The 13,184-nt window shown below is 53.4% G+C and overlaps 4 protein-coding genes across 4 annotated transcripts; 1 reads left to right on the forward strand and 3 right to left on the reverse strand.

Annotated features, from left to right (window-relative positions):
* Positions 1-397: 397 nt before the first annotated feature.
* VE01_10418 (uncharacterized protein) lies at positions 398-1,459 on the reverse strand (the record flags this gene model as incomplete). The annotated part of the gene is made up of 2 exons (XM_018279816.2): positions 1,153-1,459; positions 398-1,093 (listed from the first exon to the last, which is right to left on the reverse strand). Exons 1-2 carry the CDS (start codon positions 1,255-1,257, stop codon positions 398-400), a joined length of 801 nt encoding a protein of 266 aa, XP_018125256.1. The 5' UTR covers positions 1,258-1,459.
* Positions 1,460-3,148: 1,689 nt separating this feature from the next.
* Positions 3,149-6,976, reverse strand: VE01_10419 (uncharacterized protein). The gene has a single exon (XM_018279817.2). It carries the CDS (start codon positions 6,023-6,025, stop codon positions 4,049-4,051), a length of 1,977 nt encoding a protein of 658 aa, XP_018125269.1. The 5' UTR covers positions 6,026-6,976; the 3' UTR covers positions 3,149-4,048.
* Positions 6,977-9,217: 2,241 nt separating this feature from the next.
* Positions 9,218-11,162, forward strand: VE01_10420 (uncharacterized protein; the record flags this gene model as incomplete). The annotated part of the gene is made up of 2 exons (XM_018279818.2): positions 9,218-10,135; positions 10,180-11,162. The coding sequence occupies exons 1-2, from the start codon at positions 9,778-9,780 to the stop codon at positions 11,160-11,162; spliced, it is 1,341 nt and encodes a 446-aa protein (XP_018125278.1). The 5' UTR covers positions 9,218-9,777.
* Positions 11,163-12,424: 1,262 nt separating this feature from the next.
* On the reverse strand, positions 12,425-13,000 carry VE01_10421 (uncharacterized protein; the record flags this gene model as incomplete). The annotated part of the gene is made up of 1 exon (XM_018279819.1): positions 12,425-13,000. One exon carries the CDS (start codon positions 12,998-13,000, stop codon positions 12,425-12,427), a length of 576 nt encoding a protein of 191 aa, XP_018125279.1.
* Between the last annotated feature and the right edge of the window lie 184 nt (positions 13,001-13,184).

Below are 13,184 nucleotides of genomic sequence, written 5' to 3' on the forward strand. Positions count from 1 at the left end.
CCGCTTCTTGGCTATCTTGGCAACTACTCGAGTACTACTCGAGTACTACTCGAGTAGTACTCGAGTAGTTCAGATTTCTTCGAGTCGAGTACTACTCGAGTAATTACTCGAGTAGTACTCGCAACGAGTAGTACTCGGGCAACACTGTTAAACCTCCACTTTAGTTATTAGCTACGCACAGCCGAAGATCGGACCAGATATGTATAAAAAGTATATACAAATTCAAATTATATTTCATGGCAAGCGGCGCGCCCTCATGGAGCACTTATAGTCTAGTCTCACCAATGACAAATGGAAAATGTAAAGTGGGTTGCTAATTGCCATCTCATAAACCTACGCGCTGCATTCTCTCAAATATATTACGTGGATGCCATCACAACGGTTAATCAAATCCACCTCACAACCCCACCCTCTCTCTCACCGATCCCCCACCCACAAACCCCTTCACAGCCTCCTTCTCCCCCCCACCCCCTTGCTCTCTAGCCCCTCCCTCCCATCCAACCTCCACCACCGCCTCCACAAGCCCCAACACAACCCTCCTCCCCCTCTCCACATCCACCTCGTTCACCCCAGCAGGAACATGCAAAAACAGACACTTCCCCTCCCTCTCCCCCCCCCTCAAAAACCCCAAACTCTCATGCAAAATATACTCACAAAGATACCTCCCCGCATCCTCCGAAGCCCTCACATCCGCCCCCCCAACCCTCCCCTTCCACACCCCCACCACATCCTCAACCTCAATCCCCGGCTCCAACACATCCCCTTCCGTCCCCGCCTTGTCAGGTAAACACCCCTCCACATCCCCTACCTTATACCCGAACCCCGCAGCCCGCTTCTCGAGACAGTAGAATTCCCGCCCGGCTGCCATACCGATATGCACTCCCCAATCAGGGCGCCACCCGTCTTCTCCCTCCCATAGCCCTGGGACTACAGATTCCACGACTGCGTATGCGACGCGGATTGCGCGCGGGTGCACGCGGAGATTCACCTTTGTTCCGCCAGGTGCGTGGGGTGAGGGCGGGAGATGCAGGGTTGAGGGGAGGGAGCGCGCGATTTCCCAGGAGGGGTTGATGGGGTATTGGGCTTTGAAGGGCTGGGAGGGGGTTAGCGGGGCACTGTTGTACGGGGAGGGGTTGGGAGAGTGAGACGTACGCCGAAGCCGGTGATGAGGACGTTAATTTCTTGTTCAGGGTGCTGGACAGTGTCGGAGGTGGATGTGTCGGCTGAGCCGGAGGAGCTGGCGCTGTTGTCGCCCATAGCTGTGGTGGTTGTACGGCTTCGAAGGCGCGGGGTGCGCTCTGAGGGAATGTATGGATGATGAGCTGAGCACTGTTTCAACTCTGTCTCACAAAGGCGTGTCTCGTAAAATCAATACAAATAAAAAATCGATTTATGGGTTGCTTTGTTGAGCTACGTGAGTCTGTAGATCGAGATATGCAGGTGGGAATGTTGGTTGACGTCGTGTGCTCCTGCCACAAAATGCGGGGAAGCGCATGTGCCTGCCGTGGTGGGGTGGTGGCGGCAGGGGGGCGGCACGACGATACGAGAGCCCGTGATAGGTCCACGCAACTATAAAAGCACCATCGTCACTACCAAAACTCACTTCAGCTGTGTGCAGCCTGAACAAAATAGACGGCGCCTATTAGAGTCCCAGTCTAATAGCACCGGTTCGTAACGAGTCGAGGCAATTGATAGGTTTACAGGGTTTGTACCAAGAAATTATGTGACGAATGGATCGACAAGAGGATTAGCTAACGACAGCAAAACTCAAACAACGAGAACCCCCAAACAACAGCAATATCCCCACTCCCCACGGAGACCTTGCTCCAACTGGCCGCGGCTATATTGATCCTAGTTCATGTAGCAAACACTTCTTTGAACCCCCGCCCCAACGCCTTCGTGGCGGCCATTTTTCCATTTTGGCGTGCACCTGGCAACGATGAAGGAGGTGCCCAAAGTAGGTTTTTTATTATTTCTGACAAGGCTGTATCGGCGGGTCAATATATCGCTATCATAGTCTTGTGTGTATTAAGTGCTGTCCGTGGTCAGAGACTACTTTTGTTGGGGAGCTGTTTAAGTACCATTGTAAGTTGATCAATCCTGTATGACTATGGGCAAGGAGCGGTAGATATGTATGGACTGCTGAATACGGCTCTCAAGGATGGACTCAGGACTGAGGTGGGTGTTTACTGCTCACAGAGTGCCGTTCGGGGTGAATCGTATATCATAGCTTCATTTTTCTCACTTCCATACTCCGCGCCACTATATAAGGATCAAGTTGTGGCAAACCTCACTATCCAGCATCCCACTTCTCACATCTCAAATCCCCTCCACCTACCAACCTCCATACATCCCACCCATCCACTTCCCCCCGTTGCTCCGTAGTCCAACAACCCCTTCACCTCCAGCACAGCCAAAGTGGCAAGGGGCTTACAATATATATACCCCCCAGCCACTCCACAACTTAGGAACCACCAAACGAATGGAGATAGAACATACCAACTCAGTTCACCATCAGCTAAACAAAGCGCTGCGACGGCAGAGACCACTGCCTCCTTATACTAGGAGATGAAGGAATCAAGGATAGACCAGCTGACAGGACATCCACACCACCGGATCACCGTGCTGCGTAACTACGTGTATGGAAACCGACAGCGGGGTAGTTGGTGACGACCAGGATGTAACGGCGGCGAGAAGAATAGGCGACAACAGCAACCCTTCGCGACGGTGACAGCGTCGCTTTCGCTGGTAATCTTTAAACAAAGGCAGACGCACCTTAAGTTTATATGATATACGGCTCTACGTACGGTGTCCCGGGCGGAACATGGATATTTCTTGTCCATCGTTGCTGTGTTGGTCGAGGATCTATAGCAACTCGAGGTAAGTATAAGTGTGAGTCTCGAAGGTTTGGAGAGCAAAAGGAGGCTGAGAGTAAGATGTTTATTTATATGCTTGCAGCAGGGTGGGTCGTTATTCCCGAGAACCTGGGTTTGGCTCGGGGGGGGGGGGGGGGTTAATGATGGGAGAAGCTCCATCTCCTCGGGTCTAGGCAAACAGGAAGTCCAGCAAGGTCACATCAAATCACATCACATCACATCACTTGAAAACCAAATAATTGCTTGCACAGCTTTCCATTCATTCTCCCATGCTCCACACCATTCATTACCCCCCATCTCTATCCATCCTCGAGCAAGCACCCCCTCACAGCAAGTTCTAATCCCCCAATATCATCGCAGTATCTATCCACAACACCTCATCCCTCATAATCGTCATCAATCCCCCCAAACCTAACCTCCCCATCCGAAAAAAAAACCACAACAAACCCCCCGCCAAAACAATCCCCATAAAACAGCCGACCGACCATCCCAGTCGGCAAAGAAGAAGAACAAAAAAAAAGAAGAAAATGGGTCCAGTGTTGGAAGTATAGCTTATTCATAGTTCGTTTCAGTCGTAGCATGGTTGTTGTTGTTATGGTGGTGGTCATCTAGTCGTCACATATTCTCGTTCGTCTCGGTGCGTCCGTCTCATGCAAAAATAAAATCATCGGTTCTCCTTTTTCTCAATGCTTCCCTCCTCCATCCCGCCAGTCCTCCTCATCAGCACCGCCCTCAGATGTCGAAAAAAGGAGAAGTGAAGAATTGTTGTGACATCTTTGGGTGGTGTGGAAGAAGGTGAGTGCGGTGGGGGGGAAGCACAATGCTGAACGCCGGTACAATGCAATGCGCGCAAAATCCTTCGCGATGCTGTTTTGCGTGTAGGTAGGTGGGTAGGTAGTTCGTATGCGTAAAAAAAAAACTCTCCGCCGCCGCGTCTGTCGCGTTCCGAGTCTGCAGGGGCGCTGGGCAGCTCGTTCTGTGGCTTCGTAGACGGGTGTCGACGGGAGGAATAAAGTAAAGAAAAGGTAATAAAATGGAAAATAGTATCCGGGGCTATCGTCGTAATGCGTGCCCTATTAGAACGCCACCGTTGTTGGGTCATTCATTCGTATCAAGAGTAAAACATATCCCACAATCCATCCAACAGCACACACTTCTTTGTGGCTTGGGACTCAAAGACTCCGATCCCTCGCATCGATCCGTTCGCTCATCTCCTCAAGCCTCGCCCTCATCGGACTCGGCGCGAAGTCAAACGACTCAATCGAATGCCTCACCTGCCTGCCCGTATTCTGGAAAGTGCTCCACCTCACCCCACCCACAACATCCATTTCAGTCACCCCATGCGCGCGGCGGGGGAACGTGCTATTCTCCTGCCTTCCCGTGCCATTGAGTCTGAACACCGGCGGTGGCAATAGCGCCGCAGCACCAGCAACACGTGACCATGAGCTACGCTCTGATTGTGTGCGCGAGTGTGTGCGCGAGGTTGGGCCGGGAGAGGGCTCGGGGCCGAAGACATCGTTTGCTGGAGATGCGAAGTTGATCGAGCGCGGGGCAAAGAGGGCGTAGTCGCGGCTGCGGACCGAGGCATCGTTGACGGTGTATCCGCGGCTGCGGACACGGCGCTGGTCGTTCTCCTGCTGGCTCTCGGCTGTGGGCTCTGTTGGGGGTCCAAAGAAGTTCGCTGAGAGGATGGAGGGACGGGAGGAACGGGCGTCTTCGGGGTCGTGCATGGCGCGGCGCTTTTGCGTGCCTGTTAAGGTTGAGGGGCGAAGGGTAGAGGCGAGGGATTTGGAGGATGGAGGGGGAAGGAGAGGGCGCGAGGATTGCGGGCCGTAGGTCTTCGCGGCGAAGGGGGAGCCGAGGCGGCGAGTGGGTGGGGTTGCGAAGTCCCTAATGCTTGTCGTGGTGTTGAGGGGTGGGGACAGGGCGAGGCGCGCAAGGGGTCCGCCGGGCTGCATGGTTTCCGAGGCGCTGGTGGCAAGGGAGAGCGCGATGGATTTGGTGGAGAAAGGTTGGGTGTCTGCGGGGGCGCGAGCCTCTCCAAGGAGGTAGGTGGTAGAGGGGTCTTCGCGGTGAGAGAAGGGGGTGGTAGCGCGACCTTGGAGGTACATGTACATCTGTGCCGACTGGTCATAGTTGTACTTGCACAGCTGGCGGAGGTGGCTGCGCGTTGCGGCTCCAGAGTGGGCCCACTTAATATAAGCCTTTGGCGCATCACCAGTAGGTGTTGGGCTGCGGCCGCGCGCAAAGTCCATGGCGTCCGAGTTTAACGGCGCCAGGTAAGCTGACTCAACAGTCAGGTTCGAGCCGGGGTATTGGCGCTCCTTGCCCTTTTCGAGCTTGGATTGCTTCTTGGGTTTCGGGCCTTTCCAGCTCCTCTTGGCCTCCTTGGAGACGCGGCGCACAATGCCTTCAGGTGGAATGCGGCTATTCTCCATGCGGAAGGGTGTAACTGTGGGATCTTGGAGGTAGATATGGTATGTGCGCAGGAGGTGATCGCTTTGGTCCTTGGTCCAGCGGCTCTCGACATACTTCTTGCCGCGAACTTGAGAATATTGATCACTTGTCGCATCGTAGACTTCGTTATAAGTCAAGGTGTGCTTGTTCTTGGCCTCCTTTTGGGGCGCTGAGATAAATGGATCTCCCATCTCGCTATCTGGGCTGGTGCAGATCGTGCCATTGGAGCGCATGGTGTTGTTGCCACTGAAGTAGGAGTCATCCGACCAGTTCGACGGATCGGAGTGAGAGGATGAAGGCCTGTCTGGGGTGCCTGGTGTAGAAGCATACCAGTCTGTCCTTCTGTAGCCATCGCCGTGATATGGGCTTGACTGTCCTGGCATCGGGGTCTTTGGAGGCGACGGACGGGCCAGTGGGGATAGGCAACCCTGCGCGGCACCAGCATCGACCATTTCACAGTCTCCAGCTGCATCTGGGAACTCGATCGAGGGGATCGGCACATCTGCTGCAGCCACAGAGGCAAGGAAGGCATCGGTTGGTCCAGCAGCGTGTGAGATGTTGCGGCGCTTAATTCTCAATCTAGGCTGTGCGCGAGGCGCCGATGGCTCTGGGAGCTCGGCCATAGCCGTTGGCTCTGGGGTACAGTAGCGGGAGTTCCGCGAGAGCGCAGACACTTCTGATGGAAGCATCATGTTCGATTGTGGTAGATGGTCGCTTTCGGGAAAAGGTAGAAGGTTGGGAATAGAGGTTGGTGAGATTGAAGTGTAGATTTGTATAGGTGGCGGGAGAAACTTGTTCGTAATATGACAAAGGTTATCGAATTGAAGAGATGCGCCAGTATTAAAATTGAGAGGCTGTATATGCGCCGTCGTACGAGGTCATTCAGGATCGTTGGGGTCCAAGTGAGGTCACGACCTCCAATGGCGGTCGCCGCAACCGATCCGGCGTCGACCACGGTCAGCGCAGTGGCATGGACAGGAATGCAGAATGTCTCGTGCGCAATCCGTTAGCGGTCGCAGTGCAACATACAAGACAAAAGACCCGTGATATGCAGGTTCGGATATGTCGAGGTCGGTATTTTTGGTGGGTGTGAAAAATGGCGAGGTTGGGGGACCACGGCGAGCGCTTCGAATGAGACCAAAAGGGTCCTTGAGTTCTGGTCGCGGCAGGCCCTGGAATGCTGGGAGCAGCAAGCGCGTTCAACGAGCGGTTCCGGAAAATATCGCGACGGATTGAGAAATTGAAGATTGACGCGACTTGAATGTAATATCTTATAGCATAATCCGACGTGATTTGGTGAGTTGACAAACAATCGCGCAGTTTTCGGTTGTTGGTCTGGACTGATTGTGAGGTGTGGTTTTGTCGCGTCGCAAAGTCAACCCGCGCTTCTTGGACGTGGACTTGTTGATTGAGCCGAGTCGAATCGATGGAATTGAAGAAAGGAGAAGGTAATAAAAAGACGTAGGATGTAGAAGAGTAAGAGGTAACGAGTGAGAGGTCGTAAAGTACGTAATTGTTGTGTGGTTGGGGTAGAAGAGACGATCGAAGGGTGGGAGGTTGTAGGATGGATGGAGGGTAGGAGGAGGAGGAGGAGTATTGGAGTTGTGGAGCGAATTTTTGATGGGGGGATGGTGGGCAGCGGGCGGACGCAGAGTGTGGGAGGGAGGGCGGCGGTGGGCGTGTGGGCGTGTGCGTGCGTTTGGTGGGTGTTTGGTGGGTGTGATTGTGGGATTTGTGGGTGTGTGATGGGGGCCGAGAAGTGCTAAGAACGCCTAGCCGTGTCTTTTGGTCCTGTCTTTTGGTTTAGGCGCAAATCTGAGGGCGCGAGAGGCGTGAGCTACCGGAGAACTACTGTACACCAGTGGATCTATTCACAGCTATTCGCAGCTATTCGCAGCTATGCGCAGCTATTCTCAGCTAATTCTCCTCTTTCACGTCGCATTTGGGATGAACCGGGCTTGAGCTTGAGGAGAGCTAGGCATGGACTGGCGATGGAGTGAGGGGGAACTCTGGGAACTCTCCACTCGAATGCATGTCTTGACACCTTGGGCTTGGATGCGACGTGAAGCTGAGCGGGATATGGTCATATGGGTCTCGAGGGCATCCGGGGATGTGGGTAGAGAGAGTACAGAAGAGGGGGCGACAGCGATATACTATAGTAGGTGCAAGGGGAGTTGCAGATGTAGATATAGAGTCGTATCTATGAATAACCCCCGGCCAGAGTACAGTAGTACGGAGTTGGAGTTCGCGATACTCGAGTATTTCGAGTATAATAGTACGGTGGGTCGTGATCATGGGATGAAGATGAAGGGACGAAGGGACGAAGGGACCACAACTACGACTACGCGAAGGGTTGCCCAACGGGTTTATTCAGGGCATACTAAATCCTTAGTATGTCTGCGTCTATAGACCAAAAGTAATTGAAGGCAATTAATTGCAATTGTACGCTCACAGTCGACAACATGCGCATTAACAACGTCGTCGTTGCAACTGTACCCCACGCCGGCGCCTGATCGACCTTCTATCACCATACATACATACATGCAGCAATGTACACCCACCCAAGATGTGCGAACCTCTCCCCCGCCTCTCCCTCTGCGCGCTGAGCAAACGTGTTCTCTGTGCAGCATGTACGTCCGGAGCACAGTCTCGAACGTGGCAGCCCTCCGGTCCATCCATCACCGCTCTTTCGTCGCATTTTTCCCTGTTCCCTGACCTTGACGCGTCTCGCGCGCGACGCGACGCGTCAGGGTCGCGTTAAGTGCTGAAACATCAAACGGGGCTCGGGTAGGGCGCAAGGCATGGAAAGAACGGGTGCCGCTGTCTGGGGAAGAGGGGAACAAGAGGGCATTTAAGTCGGGTCTACTTGATAGTATGGTATGGCGCATGAGCTTGGCTATGCTTTATTTCGTGGAGCGGTAGAGTTTGATTATACTTATGCTGTATAACTGTTGAGGTTAGTTTATTCAATCTCCATACGTACGTACGTACCGCCGTACGTTTATTAGCGTTTGCTAGAGTATGGCCATTACATGCCGAATGAGTTACGGAGGTGCACCGTCATTGCCAAACCCAACAGCCAAGCCACTGACAGACAATCCCGTCAATCCAGTCAATCCAAGCACAGCTGCAAGTACCACTCCTCGCGCTCGACGCGTCTTCACCGACCAATTGACTCTGTCAAACAGCTACATGAACTGCTCATCCACCAAGGTTAGGGCAAGACCTTGCAAGACCTGGCAAGACCTTGCAAGACAGACAACAATCGTATCTCACGCTCGGCCGACCGACCGCGTTATCCTTACGGACGTATGCACTTCTTACTCAATCGGGGTTCAGTAGGGCTCGGTCTCAGAGAACGTGCAGATACAGGGTATCATCGTTTGGTGACGACGACACTTTGATGAGCATGGACATGGGATACCATGGACACCACACTCCATTGACACAACGCTATGGACACCGCGGTACGTGCGGCAAGCTCCCGATTTGCGCACAGCGTACAGCGAGCGTACAGAAGAGATCATGAGAGGCTGGGAGCTCCGAGTTGTCTGACTGGCCACTCGTGGTATTTCCATGTTAGTAGCCGTGGCGGCTGAAGTGGTCGTCGCTGGCGCCGCCCATACCCCGAGATACTCTCCTCCGGCAGACACTCTTACTCCACTCAAATGAATGAATGAATGAATGAATATCACTTGAATTGCCAAACTGGACCTTCCCCTCTGTGCCTGGCTACGGCGTCAATTGGCGATTGAGCGGCTCTTGTCGGAAGGGGTCCACCCCCAAAAGAAGCATAGCCACACCGAATACGATGGTCCAACTCAGGACAAGCTTTCTATAAAGCCAAATCAAGCACTCTTCTCTTCCTTTCACAATTTTTCCGTGATTTTTGACCAATCTTCACCGATTCTTGGCCAATTCTTCAGCAAATTCTTCGTCGTTCCCTCAAAATGCCACATGATACACAATTTATGCTTGGTCTGCCTACCCAGCACTATGTTATCCACGTGTGGGGCTCCCGTTCTCAGGTACCTACTTTTTCGTACCAAACCAACACCAAATCCAGTTCAGTTACGCGCGGATTACATCTTTGCCAAGAATCGAAATCTTGTCTGAAAGCACGCCAAGGGGCAATTCAACGGATCTGATTGCCGCTATTCCCCCCCATTGTCTACGACAATTTCGATAAGGTCTCCATCGGCAATGTAGCTATCGACTTCTTCTCTCTCTCTTCTTTTTGTACATATGTATATACACCATCTCGAGACATCTCATTTGCGCGACAGGACCGAGACAAGCGCGTGGTCAAATTCCCAACCAACAACTGCCGATCTCCACTACTTCTAGTACGTAGCCTCGTCGCCTCGCGGCGCCACGAAAAAGTTATATAGATTGTCGTGCGCCGACAAGCGCAGTACGACAACAACCGCGGCGCCAGCGAGCTATGCTACCCTTCAAGCCGCCCCTGCGAGCGTTGATGCTCTTCGTCGCCGTCTCGACTGCCTTCCTCTACTTCGCCCTCTACCGCCACGACTTAGATTACATCACGGCCAAGATCCTCCCCCTTGGGAAGACAGATAAGCTTCCCGAGGGCACCAACCTCGACGACAAGGCGTCGTTCATTCAGGCCTTCCTTGAGCATGAGATTGATGGCCCCTTCGACCCGGCGCCGATACAGAAGGTCTGCGCGAGCAAGAAATGGAATGACAACTTGACTATTGTCTGTGGCGCGCCCCAGGGGGGAATTGGCAACGTCAGGAACGTCTTCCTGACCTGTTTGCGTTATGCCATTGAAGCAGGAGGTTGGTCCCCTAATCACAACCCTTAGCCAAACTAACCGTCCTAGGCGCTTTCGTAGTCCCGGAGATAGTAGGGCGCGACGCCGACGACCTCTCCAAGCTCACAACAAACAACACCGTCCCCTTCGACTACTTCTTCGACCTCGAACACTTCAAGGCCTCCCTCGCACTAGCCTGCCCTCAAATGGCCCTCCACACCACCGCCCCAGGCGACCTCTCTCTCAACCCCCCCATCCACCTCTCCCCCCAACACCTCCTGTCCGAAACCTTCGCCGCGACCGTGATCCTCCGCCCCGAGAAATGGCGCCCCGCCTTCGACGACTGGCTCTCCGAGCACCCCCCTATCTCCCCCGGCCGCTCCACCATCTCCCTCGCAACCCCCCTCCTCAACTACCCCATCTACTCCGACCCCGCCCCATTCATGACCTCCTTCGGGCGCCTCCTCCGCATCCGCGAGCCGTCGCGCCGCCTCGCCGCTGCAGCCGTCCACGCCTTACGCACTAAACACAATATCCCCATAACCCCCATCGGCATCACGTCCTCCGCCTTCTTCGGCGCGCACCTCCGCGTCGCCGCTGACGCCACAAAGGCCGGCTGGACGGGCTACGACCAGCAAGCTGCCTTCCTCCTCGACTTCGCGGAGGAGGTCAAGCTGAAGACGCTATACGTCACGTCTGAGTCCAAACCCGCTGAGACGTTCCGCGCGGACGCCACGAAGCGCGGCGCGGTCGCCCTGGCGAAGGAAGACCTCCTCGATGAGGCGGAGACGAAGGCGCTGCGCGCTATGACGTGGGACCAGCAGGCGCTGGTGGATTACGAGGTCCTCCTCCGCGCGTCTTCGTTTGGGGGCATTGAGCTGAGCAGTTTTGCGTGGAATGTGGCGCTGAGACGGCATGTGGTTAGTAGGAGCGGGAGGAAGGCGTGGGAGGGCGTTAAAGAAGGGGGGGGGATGAATTTTAAGGATGAGTATAGTAGGTTGAGGGGGGAGAAGGGGGCGCATCAGCTGTTTGTGGAGGCGATGTGGCCGTGAGTGATTTTGTTTGGGATATAGGGATATGATCATATACATTGGGTGTGGGTTAGGTAATGCCCATGAGGCGTTTTTTTATTTTCGTTTTTATTTTTGGGAGGGAGGGGATAGGAGGATGGAGAGGTTGGGGGGATGATGGGGTGTGGGTGGGTGGTGATGATGACTGTTATGTTGAGATGCCTGTCCTACAGGGCGATTTTTATATCACTATTTTGTGTGTACTATATCATTATACCGCTATATATATCACCATATATATATTCATATATAAGAAGGAATAGAAGCAAGCCGGTTTTGGTTACAGAACCCCTCGAAATTGAGGTATTGATGGGTTCACATGGACTGAATTTGGCTGAGCACACGATGTTGGGGGGCATACGTTTTCCTCGATTGAAGGGGCGCACTTGAGCACATTGACGCGCGGCGCTCCACTTGACGGGAAATCGTTTAAAGCAAACAGCACGAAGAGGCATACGTACGTATTACAATATTATTTGCTCCCTCTTGCAAAGTTCCAAAACGAAATATTCCCGTGCTATTCCATTACATGCCCTTGGTCGCCGAGCGTCATGGTGGTCTCGATCCCCCTCCGATTTCGGATTCTCACCTACCATGCACAGGTTGTAGTCACTAATTGCGGGTTTTCACCGATTGTGGGTTCTCGCCGATTAACGATTCTTGTCACTCAAATTTCTTGCTCCAGACATCCGCTTAGAACGTACCGAAGGATATTCGTTTAGTTTGCAAGGAGCGTCCTTGCGTTGGTCCAGGAAAACCGGCTGGATTCACATGCGATCTTCTTCTGTGTTTTTTCTGATACAACCCATTGTCTCCACTGCTGTCCTGCTGTAGTATCTTATATGGAACGCCGGTGGTCATTTTCGTCTTGTTGAATTTAATTCTTAATTTTACCCTTAACCTTTACATATTTATGGCCTTCCTAGGTTCTGCTCTGCACCGTGCCTGTCCTTTACATGCCGGGCTTTCACAGCATGCTTATCATTCTCGTGCTTCATTTCGGCGGCTATGATCTTGATGGTCTTGAGCTTCACAAGTTTATACTGAATCAATAGGAAAGATTATGAAGGTGGGTATTTAGCCATACATCCTTGTTCCTATACTGTCTGTTTAATCTGCTCGAGGCTCAATGATAATGAGATCCAACCCCCCCCCCAAATGCGCCATAACGCCGCCGCCTCATCCCCAACCAAATCAGTTACAAACATCCCTCCAAACGCCATCTCATTCCCAGCCCCATCCCATCACAATCCAAACTTCCCAAGCACCCAAAGCGACACCTTCCGAGAAGCCACAGCCTGTAACTGTATCACCGTCATCAGCGCGAAGAATCCCGGGATGACACACGACGCCAGCACCACCACTGCCGCCCCAACCGCCACCATTTCCCACAGCTCCGCATTCCCATCTTTCCAAGTCGGCGCGCTGCACCGCTTCTTGGCCATCTGATCAATCTTCTCGCGGACTAGGTTGGCTTGGAAAGATTGGAGGTTGCGTCTCTCGCGTTTCGTAATCTCCTGCTCTTGCTCAAGCGCTGCTTTTTCTTGTGCTACTTGTGCTCTCTCGGATTCGAGCTCTTGGAGGGCCTGCAAGAGAGCGGATTCGCGGTCGAGGAGGCTGGCTAGGCCGTTGTGCTCGAAGGGGGTGGAGAAGACGTCGGAGGGGGTGGGGGGGAGGAGGGAGGAGGCCCAGCTGATGGTCGAGGAGGCGGGGCTGCTGGGGCGTTCGGGGGGGGTGGGTGGTGGTGGGTTATAAGGCGAGGGTATTATTGGTAGTGGGTTGTCAGACAAGGGCGTGGGTGGTGGTGGGTTTTCAGACATAGCTGCAATAGTTGTATTTGCGCTTTAGTATGTCTGTGTTTAATTCTTGATGTGGAGTTTTGATATGGCAGTGTTCTGGGCGGTATTCCAGGCGGTATTTTAACGGAAAAGGGAGGGATACGTCCCGGAAATGGAGGTGGGGTGATATAGAAACAAAATGAGAACGGAAGATATGATGGGCTCA

The sequence above is a fragment of the Pseudogymnoascus verrucosus genome (assembly GCF_001662655.1).
Source record: "Pseudogymnoascus verrucosus strain UAMH 10579 unplaced genomic scaffold scaffold_82, whole genome shotgun sequence".
Lineage (NCBI taxonomy): Eukaryota > Fungi > Ascomycota > Leotiomycetes > Thelebolales > Thelebolaceae > Pseudogymnoascus > Pseudogymnoascus verrucosus.